The following is a 24,002-nucleotide window of genomic DNA, read 5'->3' as shown; positions in this document are numbered from 1 at the left end:
CAAAATATTTGGGTTCCCTTTGTATGGCTTCAGTAATTAAATTTTGATCTTTCAAAAGGAAACGGAGGCCTTAGTTATATCCGGAAGTCTTAACTTTTGGCATCAGATAATCCTCCATAATCTAACTGCACTAGAAAACAAGCTACAAGCTAGGAGACTTCTTGTTAGATGTTCATCTCAAAATTGTTATAACTATTTTACAAGGCATCTGCAAACAGAGACAACGAAATTGATGACTTTTTTATTACTAGTTTTTTGCATGCACTATTACTGGAGCAAAGGATGTTAGATCAAATAAAAACAAAAGGCTGACATAATATGCATCATAATATTCCTTCCTAGTGTGTAATTTGTTCTGAAATAGAATACGAGATATTGCTGGAACTTCGCAAGTAAAAAACACAGTTTATATTTGATTAAAGCATGTGCACTGCAGCTGAAGTCTTTTCAACCAATACAAGAGGTAAACTTAGCAAGCACTGGCGCACTCCCACGCAGAGAAAAGTCACTTCAGCAAAAAAAAATATGTATGAAATAATTCCACAATTTCAGTTTTTATCGGGATCAAGGGATCTCCTGCGGTTGGCAGAGTAATTAAAGGGCCCCCCAGAATCTCTCCAGTGTGCACCATGTTGCACCTCCAGAAACACAGACGGCTCATGATCCACAATGGATGCTCAGTCTAGCCCAAGCCCAGAACATGTGGGCACTTGCTACCGCCATAGCAGCTGCGAGACTTGAACCTACGACTCCACACTTCTGTGAAGCCTTGAACCACTAGGCACCATCCCTTTGGTCGTTGGGATTATAATAGAACGTTGCATAGCGAAATGAATCCTCCTGATTCTTCTTCTGTTGGTAATTTCCAATTAATTTTAGGCGGTTCCTCTCTTTCATCCATCTAAGCATTGTCTTCATGTGTTTCTTGCTTTTGAAACCTACAGCCTGCAAAACCATAACAGTTGTTCTCAAATATACAGCGAGAGAAGAACACTTCACAAAAACAGGCTCTCGCTAGTCACAGACAAGTTTCATTTCATATACCAGATCCTCCGTGCAGCTTGTAATTTCTGCTGGAGCATATCATGTAGTTTGTAAAGGACTACCTTGTCCAACTCTCGTGTATATTCCTTTCAGAATGTATATATGACACCCAGTGTCCATACACAAAGCGTCGAATTATGAACTATTCCATTCATAGCAAGATTCTCCTGATGTGATGACTTCAAACATGAATGTATGACATGCTAACATTACGTTTCATAGAGACACGTCTTTAAAACCTACCTGTCTCGGTTTACCCAGCTGGTATATGTCTTCATGCTTGAAAATTACAAAACAAATTGGTAGCATTCCTCAAACATATAATTGCCATCTTGTCTGACAAACTGTTGCCATTGTTTAGAAGACGAATATCCTCACGTGCAGGGCCACAAATAGCACTTCCAAAGAAACATGCATGCCAAGATATAACCCAGCAACGTCTCCAAATTCATCATGTGAAAGCACATGAAAAGAGAACCCAAACATAAAATATACATGAACCGGCTATTATGACATCATCATTTATATCAGAATCAATGGTGTTTGTCTTTAATCATGTAATCCTATGTTCTCACACAAGTACGCATCACCATGTTAGAATAGTGAGCCTAGCTTTCTGAAAGCCCGAACCCTAAGCAGAAGACTTTACCAGATTCTGAAAGCCTGAACCCTAAGAAACACTCTGAAAAGAACTCATTAGAGTCTTCAAGATATCCCAGCACCATCAAGTCCTCACTCATTTATGAATCAGAGTCCATGACTATCCTATTACATGAAAGCACTATCATTATTGATGACTATCTGGCGTATACATTTCAGCCGTCAAGCATGTGCTGCTGAAGCCTGAAGGATCAGGATATCTACCACTCTACCTATAAAAGCCTGTCTTAGCAGAAAATTTACCTTTCTGCCTACAGACTAGCTACATCGTGGATGCAAAACACATTCCAGTTCACTACAAGCCCAGCTCAGGATGAAGATTGTGGAGAAGCAAACAGGGCCCCTCGGGATCACAAGCCCTGTGGTGGAATTCAAGAGTGGCTTTAGAGGAATGGTCTAGGGGCCAACCTTCGTACCCCGGCATTAGAGTACAGAGTCTCTAGTACTATACCAAAGCAAGCTCAGATGGATGGAAGAATGGCTTGATAATCCTTAGGGTGACCTAGGAACCGGAGTGTCATCAAGAAGCTAGACACGTGGTAGTCCGGAGAAGGAAAACCCCTCCCCCACAAATTGTGTCCTCCTGGATGTGATCATCCTCAAGTGCTAAACTCGAATCTCAAACTTCGCGTATAAATGGCGTCAAGCCAATGCTACATCACACAAGTGCTCTGCTGCATGTACAAATCATCATTCTTAGCAATACATCTGAAATGGGGTCAAAACGCCAGATGGGTTGAGCTTATGCAAGAAATTCGTTAAGTAGATGAATTTCTTTGCAAAAATCTTGTTAATTTCTCTCTCTCTTAAAGGTCTTACCAAACAGATAGGTTATGTGGTAAGATTTGGCAAGGGGTTCGTGCAAGTAGCTCATTAGGCAGTTTGGATATGTCGGGTACCCAAATACGTGGAGCTTAGTGAAAGCTACTCCATAATGAAATGGATTGCTATTAAGCTGGTAAAATTCCATATACTGAACACTATTTTGAAGTCGCGATGCCCCTATGCCGGATGTCCATGTGTAAACAAGACTTTAGATTCAACGGCAGTTTTATTAGCCAAGAATGAAACCTTATATTGAAAGTTTACTCCTCAAGCATCTAGCGCTAACTCAATAAGGCCAATCACCATAGAGTAGATGAAATGCTTATGCCTTTAAAGATTCCCAAGAGTAAATGGGAAATTATTTCAAACGATTTTTGGTAGGATAACTAGGAAAGTCCATAATGCTCTTTGACTAATCGTGGATCAACTTATCAAGTTAGCAAGTTTTCGTCCTACAAGGTCAAATATCAAGAGTTCTAAACTAGTTTAGGTCTTTGTGGAGGTCTTCAATCCTATGATTTGTCCAAAGATATTGTTAGTGCTAGGGATACTTAAAATTGCTGCACAATTTTGGAAATTGGGCTTTGGGTACAACTCCCAATGTGAGTGCAGCAAAACATCCTGAATCCAATGCTCAATCAATGTTACATGAAACTCTTTGTGAAACATTTCCTGAAACGTGTTTCGTAGGTTTAAACAAAAATGTTTTGTGATTTTGATACGAGTTTCACCTAAAAATGCACTCCATATGTACATGTAAAATGTACATTAAGTATATAAAATACTATATACATAATATTATATCTGCGAAGCTTGTCAATAATATGGACTCTGACTCTCTCTCTCTCTCTCTCTCTCTCTCTCTCAGACAGCAACAGCCGACATGGGGGGTTTCCATTTTCCAAGCGAAAACCCCCGAGCGACGAGCACACAAAAGGTAGGAGGGGTCAAAATATATAGGCTCAAGTCATTTTTGGGGAGCACAAAATTCCAAATTATTTCAAGGAATATGTAAGTAAATATGAAATATTCATGAATAGAGATAGATATAAATATACCTTTATATAATAAACATATATAATGTCCAAGTGGTGACTTATTTTATGACTTTCAAATATCCTTTCTTTTCCTTTCACCATTGGCTGAATCATGGAATTTTGAACAAATATCCTCTTTATAGTTCCTCAAGATGAGCTAAGAAAAATATATAACACTTTTTTAATAGACGCTCTAAGTGTATTCTGACAGAGGAATATGGTTTGAAGAGCTTGCGCCAACCCTATTCCGCTAGCGGAATACCCTTGGAGAGCCTACAAAAAAGGGGTCATAACTTTTGCTCCTTAGCTCTGATTGAGGAGCTGTAAAAAGGAAAAATGTTCAAAATTTCATGATCTATGCAATGGTAGGCTTAAAGTCATAATTTTCATAGGTATAAAAGAGATAATGAAAATCCCTCCATTTTCTTTCCATATTTGATAATGTATTATAGATTATTCTATGATCTTTTTCCTACTCATCCAAGAAATATGGTATACAGCGTTACATGAGAGCTTCCAAATATGGGATTGCTAAAGCTAAGGAAAACTCTTTTAAATCGATTGAATTACCATAATCCTCAAAAGAGAGTATGGTAGGGAGGGATTTATAGGAGTTTCTAAAGTGTTCACTATTTGTTCATACATAGTTGATGTTCTCTAAAATGAGGGTTATAATGATAATAAGTAAGTATATGGTTCCATAAATCATAAATTAAGAAAGAATTGTATATTCCTTTGAGAAATATACTAGCACCATCGTTGTGAAACATTATCGCTCGGAATTTTCTGCTTGTAGGTTTTTGCTCGAAAATTGTGCTCATCCACCGACATGTCATAGACTTCTATGCATTTGAGTCAGCTCCAAGACACAATGGGGTGGAGACGGAGGAGTGAGCTGACTTGCGGGCACTGTGGATCAATGGATAGAAACGACATTGTACTCCCGAGCAAGGGATGCAGAGTATACACACGAAACACAGAGTAGCCAAAGCATGCACGATCGAGGTCCGACCTATCTCCGCCCTTCTCAGAGGAAACTGTCCGAGACAAGGAGTCACTCTTGACATAGCCCATCAAATACAGAGGTCGAGGAGACAATGCACTCCACCATAGCGTGAGACAGCTCGACAGACGCAAATTTGGGAGATCTTTGCAGCCCACTAGAGAGGACCACGGTGGTTTATGATTTCAGCTTCAGTCTCTCAGCTCCAGTTTTTGTCTAAGTTTTTTGAGCTCTATAGCTTAGTTTAGCATAGCACTCAGCAAGGGCCCTAGCGCGCCCTTTGCTTCATCCCTTTGAGGCTTGTATGGGTTTCCATTCTATTTGGTGTACTTAGTCCCATAAGCTCATGAGGCCTCCCGCGGACGTTTATATACCTTTCTTTCTTTCTCTTCTCAAGTCGATACATGATCTTATCATCTATAATGGCCTAGATTGTCACATGCATCCCTGCACTTGGGTGCAAAGTGACACACTGGCTACATTGACAAGTGCGTAATAGTTCCCTAATATGAGATTTTGTCGTATGTTGTGACCCCTTTGTGAGCCCTTGTCCAGGGACAGTCGTGCACAAGCTACGTAAGTCAGTCTCTCAGCCTTAGGTCAAGTCGGAAGATCAGTCCTAGTTCACTAGTACCCATTGGAGAACCGTAGGGTAGTGTTTCCGTCTTAGGTTTAGGGATAGGTTTAGGTCCAGCCTAGGATAGGAGCCCTTCTGGGCCCACTCAGGGCTGAAACAAGTGAAGAGAATAGTAGGGAAAGGGCTGCCTCTACCCTGCACCCCTCCCTAGGCTGCCATTTATGGGGCCTAGGGCTGCATTTATGGGGCCTAGGGCTGGCATTTATGGGGCCTAGGGCTGCCTTTATGGGGCCAAGGGACCAGCCAACCAGCCCCAATAGGGGGCCTTCAAGCCCTCTTTCCTCATTCAGTTCTCCCAGCACTTCAGCCTCCTACAGCTCCTCCTCAGCCCCCTCTGAACAGCCTGACACTTACCCCCAGTGGCCCTATGATCAGCCTCAGCCTTTGGCATCAGTTCATTCCTCTGGGAAGGTGTTCACGCAGCGCATCAGACGGGGAGTCGGGACAGCAAACGGAGTAAGGTTTGGGGTCTGTTTCAGCAGCTCTTTTCAGTTATCTTTTACAGTTTTACAAAGCTCATTCTCAGCTCTTTATTTCAGTCATCGCTCAGCTCTCTTATAGGATCTATCACTCCTAACTTTCACTCTCTCACTCACGCAGTAACCCTGCATTCCGGTGGACAACACAAGCCTCTCCCTTGCCTTGCAAAAGCATCCTACATCATCAGTGTGGACAGCATCAAGGTCTCGGTATTGGTCGGCATTGCCTCTCAGGTCTTTGGGTCTGCTATATGTGTGCATAGTGAGCTCTTCAAAAGTGTGTTTCCGTGCTCTCTCGAAGAGTGTTCTTTGTATTTCTCAGTTCTCCAAGTATAAAGCAAATTCTCCCCTGATTGGGGGAGGGGGCCCTCAATGGGTACAAAGACCCAATCGATTGTCCACTCTACTCTCTCTCTACCCTCATCTCCTTTCTCTTTCTATGGTGTACAACGCTAATTTCTCGCTAAAGGTTTAAAGAAGGTCTTGCTTTGAATTACATGATCAGATTACCATTGCATGTTACATTGGTATCAGAGCTTCGGTCTGTATCCAGCTTGACTACCTCGAGTGTATGGTTGTATTGAGGTCCGAAAAGGGGACACAATCAAGCACCATGGAAGGGTCAGAAAAAGGACTCTACCTTGAAGACTGAGGAGGAGAAAGACTACCAACAAGATACGCTTCCGCCAAGTGCTCAAGAAGTGATGGCGAATCTTCTAGAGCAACATTCATCCCAGCTAGAAGAAAGCAGAAGACAGCTGGAGCAGACAAAACAACGTCTGGAGGAAAAAGAAGCAGAAAAGTCGCTAGAAGAAAGAGGAACCACATATTTCAAAAAACTGCTCTTGTTGATGCATGAGGAACGCAAAAATGAGAAGGCACTGCGACGCGCAGAGCCTGCCCAAGTAGAGAGGCAATAAAAGCTAGACCGAGAGGCGATGCTTCTACAACACAAACAGATGTTAGCCGCTATGTAGGCAAGTTTGAGCGCAGCAGCCGTCACCGCCACAACCTCGTCATCAACAAAGGTAACACCACTCACTCGGTCCACTCCAAATTTTGTTAAGTATGATGGTAAGTGTGACCCACTCAGCAATTTTGCAATTTATTCATAAATTTGTAGCACATTTTCCGTTAGCGCGGATTCAAGATGAGCAAGATAAAGTCCACCTTGCAGCCCCTCATCTTACGGGTGAGGCGGTGACTTGGTGGCAACATTGGGCTAGTAAGCATATTGACCCAACAACGTTTAGGACGAATTTCATTTGGGCAACGTTTGTGGCCGACCTCAAAGCCCGTTTTCTCGCACCCCAATATATGCTTAACTTGGAGGATGAGTTCTCTCGTCTCTCCCAGAATTGTAGGATCGATAAACGAAAGAGCAAGTACAAGGTACAAGGGTCAAAGGATATCCGCCGTCACGTCAACTAGAGTGTTAAGAAAAGAGAAGTACATAGTACTTGTACCTAGACCCTAGGACTAAGTGTCCTAGGTGTCACATAGGACTAAGTGTCCTATGTGGCATAAAAGGCACAAAATAAAGTAAGTGTCTATAACTATGCCTACAAGGCACATACCAGGGCCCATAGGGCATCACTAGAACTGGGAGAAGATGGCATACAAACCCCCCTACATGGTATGGGCTGAAGTATTCTAAAAACGTTTCAGAATACCTGGTATTTTCTAGTCATGGTGGCACGTGTTCATCCAAAAGGAGATAGCCACCTATGAATGTACAAGGTATGTCAAATCACGTAACAAAGGGAACCAAGTGTAAAGCCTGTTGGAAGACTTCGAACTTGGGACGAGAAAGTGCCTTTGTAAACAGATCTGCTATGTTGTCCTCTGTGGGAAGATAGGACAACTCTATGTCTCCTGCTGACAACCGCTCTCGAACATAATAATAATGAACTTCAATGTGCTTGGTACGCGCATGAAACATTAGGTTACGCGCAATGGCAAAGGCACTCTGACTGTCAGTGTAGACCATAGTGGAGGATGTCTGGCGAATACCAAGCTCTGTAAGTAACTGTCGAAGCCAGATACACTCTACTCTAGCGGTGAAGGCTGCCCTGTACTCAACGTCACAGCTGGATGTGGCAACTGTTGGTTGCTTCTTGCTAAGCCAAGAGATACATGAATTGCCAAGCAAAAAACAATTGCCGGTATGTGACACTCTGGTGTTGGAACATCCTACCCAGTCACTATCCGTGTCAGCATGCATGGTAAGTGAACCCTGATCACCATAGAAGAGGGCTAAATCTTGAGTGCCTCTGAGATATTTGAAAACTCTATTCACTGCCTGCCAATGCTATGAACTGGGCATGTGCATGAATCTGCTGAGCTGAGATATTGCATACTGTAAGTCAGGTCTAGTGTGACATAAGTAAATGAGGCATCCAAGAGCCTGCTGGTAAAGAGTGATATCACATGGTGGGCTCCCATCATGAGCTGAAAATTTGAAGCCAGGGTCCACTGGAGTAGAGATTGGCTTGCAATCCGCGAACTAAAAACGATCAAGGAGTTGTCCAATATACTTGGACTGTGACATCATGATACCCCCCTCAACATGAGCAAACTGAATGCCCAAATAATAGTGAAGCTGTCCCATGTCTGACATTTCAAAAACCTACTGCAAATCAACCTTGAAAGCTGCAATATGCTGAGTATCTGGGCTTGTGATGAGCATATCATCCACAAATAAAATCAGCACTAAAAAATCAGATCCACTCCCACGGACATAAAGAGTGGGTTCTGTGGGGCTATTCTGATAACCAAGGGATAGTAAGTATGCATGAATTTTGGCATACCATGCCCTGGGTGCCTGCTTCAAACCATAAAGGGATTTTCTAAGCCGGCATACCTTGTTTTCAGAATTAACAGCCTCAAAGCCAGGAGATTGTGTGACATAGACTTCTTCCTGCAGATCCCCATGGAGAAAAGTGTCTCCTCAAAGTCAATGCCTTGTTGTTGGGCATACCCTTTTGCAACAAGACAGCCTTTGTGTCGATCTATACTGCCATCAGATTTCCTTTTTAATTTGTAGACCTACTGCGTACCAATGGCATGCTTGCCGGGAGGGAGATCTACTAATTCCCATGTGTCATTTTTGGCAATGGATTGTAACTCAACTCTCATTGCATCCATCCACTCTTTGCTGTCAAAAGCATCTTTATGGCACAGAGGCTCTTCATTGCAAGCTGTTGCAAGGAGTGCAAACTCAAGAAAGTGACCATGCATCTGTCTATTCCCTGATCTTGTCCGGGCAGCAAAAGGCTGATCTTGTTTGCTGTCCCTAAATGTATCAAGAAGCCATCTAGGAACTTGCCTTTGTTGTCTATTGATAGCTCTTTCTTCAATCACTGCATCATGAATAGTGGGATCATTTTGTACTGGAAGAGAAACCTGCAAATCAGCATGGGATACTGGCTGATCATTGCTTGTTGGAGGGCCTGCAGGAGGCTCATGTTGCTGGTCAAAGTCCTCTTCTGAGGAAGGCAGAGGTAACCAAGAGTCAAAGGCATCAAACATGTCAACTTCTGACTTTGCTTTGCAGTCCACAAGAGGAAAAGCCGAATGTTCAACAAAGATTACATCTCTACTGACAATAATCTTCCCAGTATTTGGTTGGTATAACCTATACCCTCTGCTCTCCTGGCTGTAACCAATAAATATGCATTTGATTGCCTTGTCATCAAGCTTATGTCTCAGCTGAGATGGTGCATGAACATATGCAAGAGACCCAAAAAATCGCATGTGTGAAAGTGAAGGCTTCCTGCCTTTCCATGCTTCATAAGGTGTAATAGTCTTCAATGCCCTTATAGGTGATCTATTCAGCACATAGTTGGCACACATCACTGCATCAAGCCAAAATTTATTGGGCAAGGACTCGGCCTTAAGCATGCATCTGGCCATCTCCAGAGTAGACTTGTTTTCCCTTTCAGGAACAGGATTATGCTGAGGAGTATAAGGAGTAGTGCATCAGTGAACAATGCATCAAACTCCTTTGACATATACTTTCCCCCCCTATCTGTGTTGAGGGTGACAAGCTTGCATCCTAATTCATTCTCAACCATATTCAGCCACCTCTGAAAGCACGAGAACACTTCAGATTTAGCTTTTAAAGCATATACCCAGCAATATCTTGTGAAATCATCAATGAGAGTCGTGAAATATTTGTACCCTCCAATGGAAGTTGTCTTCATTGGGCCACAGACATCACTGTGTACTAGCTGCAATTTCCTTTGTGAGAGTTTTCGACAATTCTTTTGAAAAGGAAACCGATGCATCTTACCCAAAAGACAACCCTCACACACATGTTTGGAAACTGTGTGAGTTTGAGGTACATCATTTGCCATCTACTGTGAATGTAGCTTTGCAAGAGCTCTATAATTGAGATGACCCATTCTCTCATGCCAAAGATGAGTTTCAGCAAGCTGTGAATCTGAAATAGCAAATGCTTCAATAGAAAATGCAGTTGAGTGATGATCAAGGTGATAAAGCCCCTTTTGTAAAGTGCCAGTGAGAACTATAGCATTGTCATCACGAAGATCATATACTAGGCATCTGTATCCATCAAAAATCACTCTAAATCCTGAAGTGGCAATTGCTGAAATTGAAATCAAGTTGACTTCAATTCCAAGCACAAAAAGAACATTTGTCAAAGTGACAGGATTACTTGAAATGGATGTGAGCTGCACATCTCCAATTCCTTTAACAGCATAGGAAGCATTATTAGCACATGTGACAGTCCCTCCTCGAGGTGCATCAGCTAAGGAATGAAACAACTGTCTGCAAGATGTGACGTGCTTGGAAGCACCACTATCAAAATACCAAGACTAAGCATCATTAGCAGTAAAGAGTGCATCAACTTTGGAGAGATCAAATGAGCAATGGACAGCCCATGCCCAATCATCCTAAAGAGCATGTGCATGTGAAGCATTTTCTGGCTCGTGGGATTCAATTGCATGTGAGGCATTAACTGTCAATCCTGCTTTCTTTTTCTCCAAAGCAATGCGCTTTCTGCATTCTGAAATGTCATGTCCAGGCTTGCGACAATAGTTGCATCCTTTCTTCTTTGACTTATCTGCTGTATTTTTAGATGCATTGGAGAAATTGCCACTGCTATGCGCACATTTAGGCTTGCCCATAGGCTTGGAAGCCTTGCCTCTTCCTGTCTGCTGTGAAGCAAATGCATGATCAAGAATAATAGCTTGTCTATTAGCTCGACTTTGCTCTTCCTGCAAAAGCAATGTGACTAGCTGATCAAAAGAGTAGTGGTCTGGATTACCCATGGCCACTAATCGAAGGGTTGTAGCAAACCCTTGATATGTATCTGGCAGTCCATTCAATGTGGTACTAACAAGCTGAGAATTTGGCACCACCTCAACAATATTGGCAAGTTGTTCCATGAGGTCCTTGACCTTAGTCAAGTATGCATCCATAGAGTCACCTTCATTCATACTGACTTCCTGCAATTGCCTTCTTAAATATGCAACACGTGCCTCATTGCGAATTTGATAAAGAGAAGCCAATTTGTCCCAAGCATCCTTTGCTGTCCTGCAAGATCGAATGTGTGGAATAATGATTCTCTTGCATGATAAAGCAATACAGGAATGTGCATTTGCATCTCTGGCATCCCATCTTGATTGTTCCTGAGTTGGAGGAGCAACAGCAGGGGTGCTAGAAGATAAGGCATCAGGAGGAGTACCCTCTGCAAAGGGACCAGCAGTAGAGGCAACCACTGTAGCATTGGCTGGCCTCAGATCAACCCCAGAAACAATATTCCAAAAATGCCTTGCAACAAGAATATGTTTCATGAGATAAGACCACATCGGATAGTTGGTGCCATCCAACTTATCATCTTCACGAAGAATGCCAAATAGATCATGATTGTTGCCAGCCATTGCAAATGGGATACCCTGAAAAAGACCTGAAAACCCAAAAGCCTCAAGGCGGTAGGTTCATTGCTTCCAAGTAGTCCGCCAATATCTGGGAAAACTCTTGGAAAAAATCTTCGTCCAATCACACTGCTTCATGGGTACCTTGATCACGGAACTTGGTGTAAAACTCCCGGATCTTGAGTCCTGACCCACGCTTGAATTTATGAAGAAGGATCTGTTCTAGCTGCAAAACTTCGGCTTCATTAAGAACTTCAGGTTGTTGCTCATCGAAAATCTCTGAAAGAGGAGGTCCAAAATATGGCTTCCACCAAGCTACATGAAACACATTGTGCATAGTCCAACTGTCTGGAAGGTGTAACTTCATTGAGACATATTTGATCTTCTGAATAATAGGGAATGGTCCGAGCTCTTGAAGGACAACTTAGGACATCGCTTGCCCACCTGCTTCAATCTTTACTTGATAATACGTAAATACACCCATTGTCCCTCTTTATACTGGACATCTCGTTTGGATTTGTTAGCCTGGCCGTATACGATGCTTGAGCTTTCGTGATGCGGCTTTTCACGAATCCCGTAATCTCTACCATTGATTTGATGGTTTTGTTGGCTTCAAGAGATGGAGACACAATCCGGGTGATGAGTGCCGCAAACCATTGTCCAAACGTCGCTTCATAAGGTGTGCGACCAATACTCGAAGAATAGGTATCATCCAAAAAGCAGTTGGAGTGAGGCATGAAAGAGGAAATTGACTCTTTCCTACAGAACTAGATTTAAGATTTGGATCACTTGCCTATGGGAAAAATAGCATTGCAGAATAGATGGGTATACAGGGTGAAGAAAGAAGATGGAGGAAAAAGAAGGTACAAGGTGAGGCTTGTTGTAAAGGGGTTTGCACAGAAGAAAGGTATAGACTTTGACAAAACATTCTCTCCTTATGTTAAAATGACTTCAATCATATTTATTTTAAGTCTTGTTGCTATAAAGGACTTGCATCTTGAACAATTAGGTGTGAAGACAACTTTTCTTCATGGAGGTTTGGAGATGAGATTTATATGCCGTAGCCATAGGTATACGAGGCAAAAGGAAAGAAGGATTTGGTATGTATGTTGAAGAAAAGTCTGTATGGTTCAAAGCAAGCTCCAAGGAAGTGGTATTTGAAGTTTTGACAAGTTTAGGTTTTAGTAGATGTCATTCAAACCACTATGTTTATTCTAAAAAAGTAGACAATGGTAGATACATGATCTTGTTATTGTATGTTAATGACACGCTTATTGCAAGCTCTAACATGCAGCATATAAATGTAATCAAGAGGAAGTTGGAAAATACATTTGCAATAAGGGATTTGGGTAATGCAAAGTAAATACTTGGCATGAGAATAACAAGAGATAGGAAAAATCACAAATTGACATTGTCTTAAAGTGAGTACATTGAAAAGGTATTGGAAAGGTTTGAAATGCAAAATGCAAAACATGTTTCTACAACTTTTGCTAATCACTTCAGAAATGCATCCTTCACAGACATGTTTTGGAGGGGACCCATTGTAGGCATATTCAATACGATATTTTGTCTTTGTAACACTTGCGAGCTGCCATAGTTCACATGGCCAAATCTGCCATCCCACAATTTCACATCTTTCATTGTAGAAGTTATTGTTGCCACACAAGCATTTTGCATGCTGCTGTCGTGTGTATCCAACTGATTTTTTTTTGCGTGAAAAGTAGTGCTAGTTATATTGCTTGAAAACGAGAGTACAAGAAGGCCTTTGCCAGCGGGCTGTAATCACAAAAAGGATACAGCCCGTGGTAACAAAACAATTACAAGTCTCTCAGGGCATAATCATCTGAGTGTGGACAAACAGCCACGGTGGGGGGGAGTAATGCCATTGAAGACTCTGAGCAGAGTGCTAGAAGAATAGCTCTTGATGGTCCTAGTTGCAAAGGAAGCGCTGTCGCTTCTCCTTCCCTGCCCGGGACTCCCCCTGAATCCGGTCCCACTGACCCTTGAGCGTGTGAATGATCGTGCTCCAGATGTCCGCCAGGGTCTGGGTAGCAGAAGAAGCCTGATCTCCTAAGGTCTCCGCGCATCTGGAAGTCCAGATATGCCAGCCTACAATACTCCCTATGATCTCCCAAACTGGGTGCCGAGTCATCGCTCCTGCATCTGTCTCTGTCAGATGCCAAGGGAAACTTTCCATGTATGCCTAGGTGGCCTGTGTGATGAAGAAAACTGGATCCTGCCGAGAGAACTCATAAGCCAAGTGATGTCCCATCTCGGTGCTGAGCATGCGAACACCTCCAAAGGCAGTGCTTTAGGGACTTCTCCTGAAAACACATCTGGCAATGCCCCTCCTGCCCCATCTGCCTCAGCCATCTCCCAACTGGTAGCCCCTTGTGGACCACCATCCAAAGAAAGTAAGAGATCTTCCTCGGCCGCCAACTTGCCCAAAGAGTCTTCCAGAATGTACGAAGAAAGACCAAAGATATCCCTTGGGCATACCAACTATGTGCTTGGGTGGGTAGCCTGCGCTAGAGAGCCCCAAGAGCACGCCTACCAGTACGCGCGCTGTATGAGAAGAAGGGGGTAGGGTTCTCTGAGGTCTCCAGTGGTGGCCAGCGCCACTCCCCTGGGTCCCACTCCACCTGTGTCAAGGAGCGGCCCTCCCAAATCCAGAGTCTCCAATCCTGGTCCTGAACAATCAGGGGGTCTATATGCCACGCTTTCCCTTGCAGCCCCATGATGCGAAGGCGCTGCCAGGGAAGCTGAGGGTCGATCACGGCCTCTCGGTTTGGAGACAGCTACCATCGGCAACGGAGAAGAAGTGAATCGAGGAGTCCGAGAAAAGGCTTGCAACCACCAAAGGAATGCCGCGGGGAGTAAACTGCCCTAGCCACCTCTCAACTCCTAGGAGGAGCCGTCTGGTGATCATGGGAATCCTCCAACCTGCAGGAATGGCAGCATCGATCTCTGCTTGCCGAGCCTGGATCCCACGTGCCGTACCTACTGCTGCTGCCAACTCGCCTAGGCCCAACTGGCTATAGACGTCCCTCCAAACTCGGAGCGAGCGCGCACGCCCATGCGCCCAGAGCGCCCATGGGATATGGGATCTCTCTCCAGGCTGGCGACCTGTATCATCTGTCACCTGGCTGCTCCAGATCAAGGGTTGTTTGTCTATCTCCTCTCGGCAGCTGGGGGGAACCTGAAAGAGGCTGTACTGCAACTTCCTCTAGACCGAGACGAGGCCGCGGAGGAAGGGGGAGCGGGGCTGAAGTGAAAATCCACCGGATAGACGACTGCCAATCACCCCCTCTCTGGGGGATACACGCGCTGAGACCATGCTGAAGCAAGAGCTTCCACGTCTGCCCTCCTCAGGTCAGACCGCAGATGACTAACTTGCCAAGTAATGCCTGACTCTGCAGTTCTGGATCTATGAAGCCAAGACCGCCCTCTGTCTGGGGGAGAATGACCGTCTACCAGGTGACCCGGGCTCTAGTGGTGTCGGAACCATCTGAGCCAGACCACAGAAAGTTCCGCACCAGTCTCCTCAGCTGGGCTACGCACGATCTCGAGAAACACCAGCAAGATGCCACGCACCAAGCGGTGGCTAGAAGGACATGATTGACCACAAGGGCCCTGCTTGCTAGAGATAGCCGAGTCGTGCTCCAGAAGGCTAGCTTCAGTCGTATGGAAACTAGGACCGGTAGGAACTGCTGAGCCGGCGTGATATCCAGCCCTACCTGGAATCCCAGGTAACGTGTCGTCTGTCCTCTAGGGATCCAGTGAAACCCCAAGAAAATACCCCACTGTTAGCTGGCTCCCGGATCCGTAAGAAAACCAACTGACTTATGCCAATTGATTTTCGCCCCAGCGGCTAGGCAAAAAACCTCTAAAGACAGTCTCACTCGCTCCAGTGACTCGATATCATCTTGCACATATAGGGCCGTGTCGTCTGCATACTCGTAGTCCAGAAGTTCTACATCGTCCCGAATAGGGAGGCGCATCCCTCGAAGACCACTGGTGCGGGCTCGTAGGAAGTGAGTCATGGCCTCCGCAAAAAATAGAAAGAGGTAGGGCACAAGCGGGCAGCCCTGATGTACCGAGCGCTCGAGGGTGAATCTCTCCCCCATCTTGCCACTGATGATAACCTGGCTGGAGGCCGATCTGTAGAGGCTAGCAATACCTCTAATCCACTCGTCTGGGAAACCAAACCGAGAAAGTGTGCCCTCCAAGAAGGACCAGCCTACCCTGTCGTACGCCTTCTCAAAGTCAAGGAGTATGGCAAGGTGCTGGCCACTATGCTGGGCCCACTCCGTCGCCTCTGAGAATGTAAAGATGTTGTCCAAAATGCTGCGATCTTGGACAAAACCAGTCTGGGTGTCATGGATCAAGTCATGTAGCAGGGATCGGATGTGGCTACTCATCATCTTGACGAGGATTTTATAGGCAGTCGGGAGGAGGGTGATAGGGCGCCACTGTCTGATCTCTTGACGGTCCCCCCCTTTGGGGATGAGGCAAATCAAGCCTGTCGCAAGGCTCTCTGGCATTTGTCCGCTGGAGAAGATATGCTGGAAGGCTGCAAGCAAGGGCTGGTGGATCTGCTCCCAAAAGGTGGTGAAGAAAGCTCTAGAGAGCCCATCCTCACCTGGGCATTTCTGCCCATCAATATCGCTTACAGCATCCTGCATCTCTGCCACGGTGAAAGGGGCGAGAAGGGTTTCACTCATGCTAGGCTGCACGAGCGGTATACCTCCACACCTCCTCCCTACATCGGCGGGCACGAGGGTCTGGGGGCTCCTGCTGGAACAGGGATCTGTAGAAATCTGTCGCCAAGTCCTTGACCTCGTCTGGATCTATCCGGTGAAGCAAAATTGAGCTATGGAAAAGCCATTGATAGAGAAGATGGCAATGTGCAGAGCTCATAGTGCTACATCCTGTGAAGCAAAATTGTGCTGTTGGAAAGCCATTGATGAGTAAATTGAATTGGGATGCATGACCTTCCACATCCTGATCACCTTACTCCAAGCTTTGCGTTTTGAGAGCTACCTGAGCTGCCATATCCCCCATGGGGTCCCAATCCTACTCCCACAGGTCCACTATCCTACTGCGAACCGCTACTCTAGAGTAGATGGAGTTTGGGATCCGGCACGAGCGGGGAGGTAAGGAATGAGAGGCTAAGTCCAGGACTAGGATGACTGGGGCGTGGTCAGAGAGGGTCATCCCTGGAACCACCCTTGACTCTCCACCTCTGCCTATCGCCCAATCACTGACATAGAAACGGTCCAACCGCTCCAAAAGTTTGCCTCCCTCCCTCCTGTAACCCCAAGAGAAGTCCAGGTTCCCTGTCCATCTGCAAAAGGAAGGCTCCCTCCAACTGTCCTGACCTCCCACAGCGAACAAGGAGTCCCATTCCTCCTCCGCCTGAGCTATACCGAGGAACTTTGGGCCCCGTCCTTGCTGATCCTCTAAAGCCTCAAGGTTATTGAAATCCCCTCCTACAATCCAAGAATCCATCTCTGGCAATAAGTCTGTCAAAGAGCTCTAGAAAGCGGCTCTCTATCTAAGGTCGGTCGGGGCATAGATATTGAGGATGCCGATGCGGGATCCTTCAATATTCAAGCCCACCCAAAGCGCTCGTCCTAGGATCAAGGTGCCAAAACCACACACATGATGAACTAGAGAAGCGTCGATGGAGGTACAGACACCCCCGCTCCTCCCCTGCTCGCCAATCGAAGGTTCCCAGTAGGTGTGAGAGCGTCTTGTGAGGACCTTTCCACACTTACTGGTCTGAGAAGCCAAAAGCTTGTGTTCCTACAATAGGAGCACATCTACCCTTCCCACCAAAGCTAGCTAGAGCTCCTGTCTGAGCACCATCTTCCTGGGGCCGCGGGTTCCTGATGAGTGGAACCCGTTGACGTTCCAAGAGATAATGCGTATACTCATGAAGAGGAGAGATGGGCCACAAACAGCTGTCTGCTTGCGGTTGATGTCGAGGTGGTCGGAGGATGTCCAATGTGCAGACGAAGGCGCTTCTGTGAAGGTTTCGAAGGAGAGGCCGGATCATCGGACCCATCCTCTAAAACCTTCAGCAGAGGGGAAAGGCCCTTCGTCCCATGGTGGTAAGCTCTCTCTAACCAACTCGAAGCCTCCGCCAGGGAAACACTGTAGAAGCCCGCTACCTCTGAGGTCCTCCAAGGGCGGAGCCCTTCCGCGTAGATCCACTCCAGAGGCGGTCGAATGATGACCAAAAGGCGGAATCGTTTGGCACTGTGGCGCCATCTCAGACGAACGTCACCCTCCTTCCACTGCTGCTGAAGAAGCTCCGCTACTTTGCTACCGATCCAGTCCTGTACCTACTCCTGGGACTCTGATCACGAATCGTCTCCCAAACATTTTCATTCGTCCATTGCTCATCCCCGTCATTGGTGATAGTGAAGGAATAGCTAGGACCATCATGGGGGGCAAGGAAGGACACCTTACCCTCCGCCCCCTTTCGGAGGAAGAAGATGCTGATGTCTAGGCATGCGGGGAAGGAGCCAATACCATCTGCATCCAAGTAATCCCAAGGTCCTACTCGGTAAAACTCCAAAGGTAGAGCTCTAGGAGCTGCCCTTGGGTTGGGGAACGAAGATGAGGAGTCCGAACTAAAAAGAGGGGTGCTGGCTGTCGAAAGAGCTGGAGTGGTGCTGGCCATCTGCGAGGAAGGGCCTCTCCCCTCCACCGGGCCAGGGGGGATAGGCGCGGAGGAGGTCTGTGCTGGCTTCGGGGCCGCAAGCGGCGCAGGCGGATGGGGGGGTTCCCGCGGGATCATGCTCGAGGGAGAGGGGGAGGATGAAACCAAAGGTGCCGGGGGGGTCCCGTAGGAGGGGGAGGTAGGGGAACCAAGGAGGAGGGGGGAGGAGGAGGGGGGCGGGGTGAAGGATGAGGGGGAGGCTGGCTGACCTTCTCCTTCCCTTTCTCCTTCCCCTTACCGGGCTGATGTTGACTAGTGACCACAGGGGTCTCTTACTGGAGAGGGGGTGGCTTTTTTGTTACTGTTTTGTTTCCTTTCCGTTTTCTTTTGACCTCAATCTAGCCTTCCCCTTCGGGAGGGGGTATCGATGCCTGGCGGGGGGGATCCTGAGTAGCCTCTGGATGGGGGCCATCTGAGGTTCTGTCCTCGTGAAGCGAGGGCAAGAGCGCGCCTGGTGCCTGAAGCCGTGGCATCTCAGACACTAATCTGGGCGACCAGTGACCATAATGCGCTGCGTCACCACACCTATGTCCATCTCAATCTCGAACTCCGAGGAGTACTCTGCAGATCTAGGACTGCCACTTTAACACGTGGCACCCCTTGGGTTGCCACCGCATCAACGAAGGTGTCCTGCATGAGCCAACCAAAGTGCGTCCCCAAGTCCTTGATGATCGGGCGAAGCTCTGTTGCGAGACCTGGGAAGATGAGGGTAACTGGATGGCGGGGAATGCGGAAGCGGGCATCGAAGTCCGCTACACTGAAACCCCTATACCATGGGACCATAAGGATGATCTTCCCACCCACAGAGGTAGGGGACCGTCAAACCATATCGCTCGCAGCCTGTGCTGAGGAGAGATTGAGCCAGAAGATACCACGTCCCATGAGTGCAACCTCCTCAATGTAGATGTCCTCAAGGTAAAGGGTGGACTGCAACCAGTCCCTGATGTCTGCTCATGAAGGGGCATAGCCAATTACTCTCCCATAAACGGACGTCTGGGAAAAGTCAGTGGCGGCCTGCTTCACCAAGGAGACCTCATGCTCTGTCAGTGTTATGCGGTAGGCTGAAGGAAGGGGGGGTCCGTCTGGGCCACCGGTTCCGGACTTACGGCTGCCATACCGCACCGACAAACTGCAAAAGCTCCAAAAGGCGGGGGAAAGGAAGTGGCACAGGCGAGGGAGGGAGGAGTGGGGCGGAGGCGGGGGAGAAAAGAGGGAGGGATGGAGATGTACGAGGAAGCGGGGGGAGGAGAGGCAGTAGAGTGGGGAGAGAATGGCGAGGGAGGGGAGGAAAGGAGGAAAGGGGGGGGGGGGTGGCAGCACGGCGCAGGACGGGGAAGGGGAGGGAGGAGAGGCGAGGGTGTGGCAGCGCGGCATGAGGGAGGGCGGGGAAGCAAGGAGGAGAGGAGGGAGGGGACGGGGGGGTGGCAGCGTGGCGCAAAGGTGGGGAAGGGGGAGGAAAGGGGGCGGGGGGGTGGTAGCGCAACACGAGGGGGGGGAGGCGAGGAAGGATGGAGGGGTGGAGAAGGAAGGGGGGGGGGGCGGATGGCGGGCGGAGGAGGAGAGGGGGACGGAGGGAGGCGCGGCGGCTGCAAGCAGAGAGGCGGCGGAGAGGGAGGGGAAGGGGGAGGGGGCCGCGCAGCGCGAGGAAGGTAGTCGGGAGCGGGGAGGGGTGGGAGCATTCGCAGGAGCTTCCACATGACACGGACGTATCCAACTGATATAAACCATGATGTATAGTGTTTATAGAGACTAATTTATAGTCTTTTTCTCTATCTCTTTAATGGACTGATAATCCTCAAACGTAACAGCATATCCTCGTCTACTAAAAGAGAAAACAGAAAGCAAGTTCTTTATTTGTGGAACATAAAGCATTTGGAAGACACAAATCAGCTACATCTACTCATGACAAAATAATATTTTCGAACTTCTTTCACAAGATATGAAGAATTGTTGGCAGAGGATAATGTTTTGCCAACAAAAGCAGGCTGCAAATCAATGAATAAATCTTTCCTAGAAGTAATGCCCCACCTGTTAGCCCCCGCATGAGGAGTGCAATGGGTCTTGACACTCATAGCACTATGGGTGAGAGGACTGCCATATGAGCAGCAAACAGTTTGCCACATGGGCAACACCATAGAGAAGATTCAAGGGAGTCCATAGGGCAAAAAGGACTGGGCAGGTACAAAGGAGATGCAGCAGCAACAATAGGTACAGCAGGTGCAGGGAGTACTGCAGCAGACCCAACAAGCGCAGGAGGCCTGTGAGGCAAGTCAGCAGAGCAGCCTGGTACAAATGGGCTGCAGGCGGGAAGGAGCCAGCAGAAGGCAGGGCGTATTTACAGGCTGCAATGTCCAGCACAGTGCAGCTGACAGGTAAGGGCGGCCATGCAGACAGGCTGCCAGGTCAGCAGATTTGCAGACCTGGTCGGTTGAGTCTGATGTATGGGTCGGTTGACTGGCTGCCTAGGTCAGCCAATCAAGGGCATTCCCAGCCCTATAAAAGGGCCCAATGCAGGGGTATTTTGCAATTCAGTCTTTGGGCACTCCAGCTCTTCCTTGGTGCAGACCAGTCATTCCGGAGGAGTATTTGGACCATCCAGTTGCACATGATCTGTATCGTGTTGGAGAGCCAGACTGAGGTGCACACGAGGTGGGAACACGAAAGGGCAGTGAACAGAGAATAACCAGCAAATAACTAAATTCCAGCCATTTAGAGGATAACCCCATTTCTGCACCAGACACCAGATTGGCCATAAAACTTAGCGTCCCTTTCGGTATATCTTGATCTTTATTGAGAAGGCAACCAAATTACAGCAAAAGCACACTTTTGCAACTGTCCATAACCAGCCAACTGAATATTCAGTTCACAAGCACTTCCATCCTGCTGTGCAGTCAGTTCTTTACTCAGATAGGCATCCTAGTCCCATGCAAAATTTCATGGCAACCCTTATCAAATATCTGGCTGTTCAATTCTAACTTGGCAGCTCCAAAGGAGTCATGGCAGGATAGAAACCAACCAAGTCTATCCTGGCAGCTCTAAAAGAGTCCTGGCAGGGCAGGGTCTAGCAAAACAACCAACCCTAGCTGTTCCTAGCACACGGAAAGGTTATCTGCAGCAAGACAAAAGCTTCTGAAGGTTCTAAGGAAGGCGATTATTCGGGAAGCTCTGGAATCCCTGAAACAACTTTAGACAAGCAGACAACTTCCCTTTTGACAGCTTTTAGGCACCCTGGCAAGCGAAATTAGCAGAAGCAGCCCTAGAATGATGAAAAGCAGTAAATCAACTTTCATCTAGCACTCCTCTGTCCCCCCGGCAGTAGGCAATGCAATTCTAGAGGCTCCCAGACTGAAAAACGATTTCTTATGGAGGCTCTTTGGCTGAAAACGATTTCTTCTAGAGGCTCCCTGGCTGCAAAACGATTTCTTCAAGAGGCTTCCTGGCTGAAAATGATTTCTTTTGGACACTCCCTGGCTGAAAACGATTTCTTCTGGGGGCTCCCTGTCACAAAAGCGAATTCTTCTAGAGGCTTCTAGCACAAAAACGATTTCTTTTGGAGCTTTTGGCAGCCCTGAAAGCTCTACATGGATTGCTCAGGTAGTAAAAAATCAGCGAAGCGATTTGTTAGAACAGCCCTGGGGCAATTTCCCAACCGGTGACCTGCCTCTCTCTGCCTTCCTCTTGTCCAGAAAACTGCCTAAAAGCAAATCTCGACTATTTTGCCTGCTTCCCAAGCCAGCTTGCCAAACGTGGCCCATGGAGCTATTTTTAGTAGTGGGATTTTTACCCCTCTCTTACCCTTTAGCTCCTTACCTAGGCCCATGAAATTGATTGCATTGAATTGGCCTTTTAACAATTTAAATCAATTTGAGGCTAGAGCAGTCACTGTAAATTCCTAAAGCTTAGAAATTCACTTCCCCATGACAGGAGGATCTGTCACAGGAGCGTGAAATTCTAAGTACTTTAATGTACTACAAGACTGTGACAACTTTGGTTTTAAAAGTCCAAGCGTGGGCTTAATAATGTGTAATTAAACACGGCATGGTGCCTGGCACATAAGCGTAATTAATCCCTAGGCCCAAAGGCATTCCAAGGAATTAAAAGAGTGGTTGTTGGGAAATGATGACATGGCATTTCTAATGGCCCCCCTAGAGGGCCATGTACCTTCAATGGCCCCCCTAGAGTTCCAGGTGGCCCTACTGCCTTCTATATGCTCCTTTGCCATTCTTGGACCTTCCTGGGCCTTCTAAACTTCACATGTGTGGTTTTCTCTCTCATCTTCTCCCTTTAATGAGATTTTGGACTGGTTTTTCAGCCTCTTTCAGCTGAATTCCAATTTTCTTCATAACTCCTCATCTATTTGGATTCCTCGACTTCCGGTTGGCCCGATGCCTTCCCCTCTACCTCCCCTTCGCAGTGATATGATTTTCCCTCCGTGCGTTTCGTAGAACAAGCAGAGCTGAGCACTTCTTTTGCTGGTTGAATTTGCAAAAGTGGCTTTTTCTGGACCTTTTTGCTTCTACAGCCTCCTGGGCCTCTCCTCTTGCAAAGCTACAGCTTTCTGTTGAATTTCGAGTGGTCCCCCGTGCTGGTTGACTGGTTTTTCTTAATTTTGGAGGACTTTCCGGCGATGACACTTCTCCAAAACCTTCTCAAGAACTCCCACTTCTGCACGACAGAAGTGCTTCTTTTCGCATTTTTCAGTGGAATTCTTGCTGGTCGACTCTTGTAAATGCTCTTTCTTCATGCCTTTGCACTCCTCTTTGGCTGAGAATGCAATTGGGCATTGGCTACTATGTCCTCTTGGCGATTGAGGACTTGGTTCGAGTTTTCAGAACTTGGTGAGTTGTGATTTTGCTGCTGCAATTTCTTTTTGCCATAAGCTATTGGTTGGCCTCGTGTGCCGCCTCTTTCTTGGTTCACAGGTGCCCAAGCAGTCTACATGAGTCATTCTTTGGTTGGGTACTTTGTTGATTTTATTTTGGAGCTTTAAAAAGCTTTGTGAATGCCATCTGAAACCACTCAAAGAGAGTGCAGCTGGGGTGCAGTGTGTTGCATCTGGACAGCCAATGGAATTGCACTCGGAAAAGAGAATGGCTTTGGATTGAGCCTATGGGTTACATGCACTTATGTGATGGTGTTCTATGCTTGAAAGCCTTGCGAAGGCTCAGTGAATTGGGGCTGCCTGCTCAGTTGCAGGGAAGGTCTCCCAAATGCAACTTGTAATCATTTCACTCTGAAATATAAAGAAATACCGAAAGGGACGCCACGGTGTTTGGGGCCAATCGGGTGCACTTGTCTATGTTTGTTAAGCAGGGGCATTCTAGCCTCCATCCCTTTTTCAGTGGTTTTGTTTGTGAATAAATAGGCAAATGCCAAATGGTGATCATGCAATGGTTAATGGTTGTAATATATGCTTTGTGAGCTGTAAATAAGTGCTGAAGTGATTAAATGGTTAATTCGTTCCGAGGTCGGGACACCACACTCTCTTCCTCAAGAGGTGGGCCTCAGTCGTTTGGTGGAAGGATATCTTTGCTGCACTTTTTGACAGCTTTATATTACAGCCATAAACATGGTGAGTACCCATGAGTAAGAGAGCTCCACAACTCCTCAAAGGAGAAGGCAGGAAAGCTTCAATGATTCAGCTAGTGTACAACTACAGGGAGCACAACAAATGCCTTCTGAGCAGG

At 46.7% G+C, this 24,002-nt stretch overlaps 1 protein-coding gene across 1 annotated transcript in view; it reads right to left on the bottom strand.

Moving 5' to 3' along the window:
* Positions 1-393: 393 nt before the first annotated feature.
* Positions 394-24,002, bottom strand: part of LOC147886890 (uncharacterized) — a 43,870-nt gene continuing 20,261 nt past the window's right edge. The window contains exon 2 of the mRNA XM_087394829.1: positions 394-945. Within this exon, the coding sequence (XP_087250955.1) occupies positions 778-945 (168 nt within the window). The 3' untranslated portion in view covers positions 394-777. The remainder of the gene's footprint in view (positions 946-24,002) is intronic.

The sequence above is a fragment of the Dipteris shenzhenensis genome, chromosome 23, assembly GCF_047967505.1.
Source record: "Dipteris shenzhenensis isolate YYH24624 ecotype China chromosome 23, Dip_SZ_1.0, whole genome shotgun sequence".
Taxonomy (NCBI): Eukaryota; Viridiplantae; Streptophyta; class Polypodiopsida; order Gleicheniales; family Dipteridaceae; genus Dipteris; species Dipteris shenzhenensis.
Note: the sequence above shows the minus strand (reverse complement) of the source record. Positions and strands in the feature narration are given on the sequence as shown.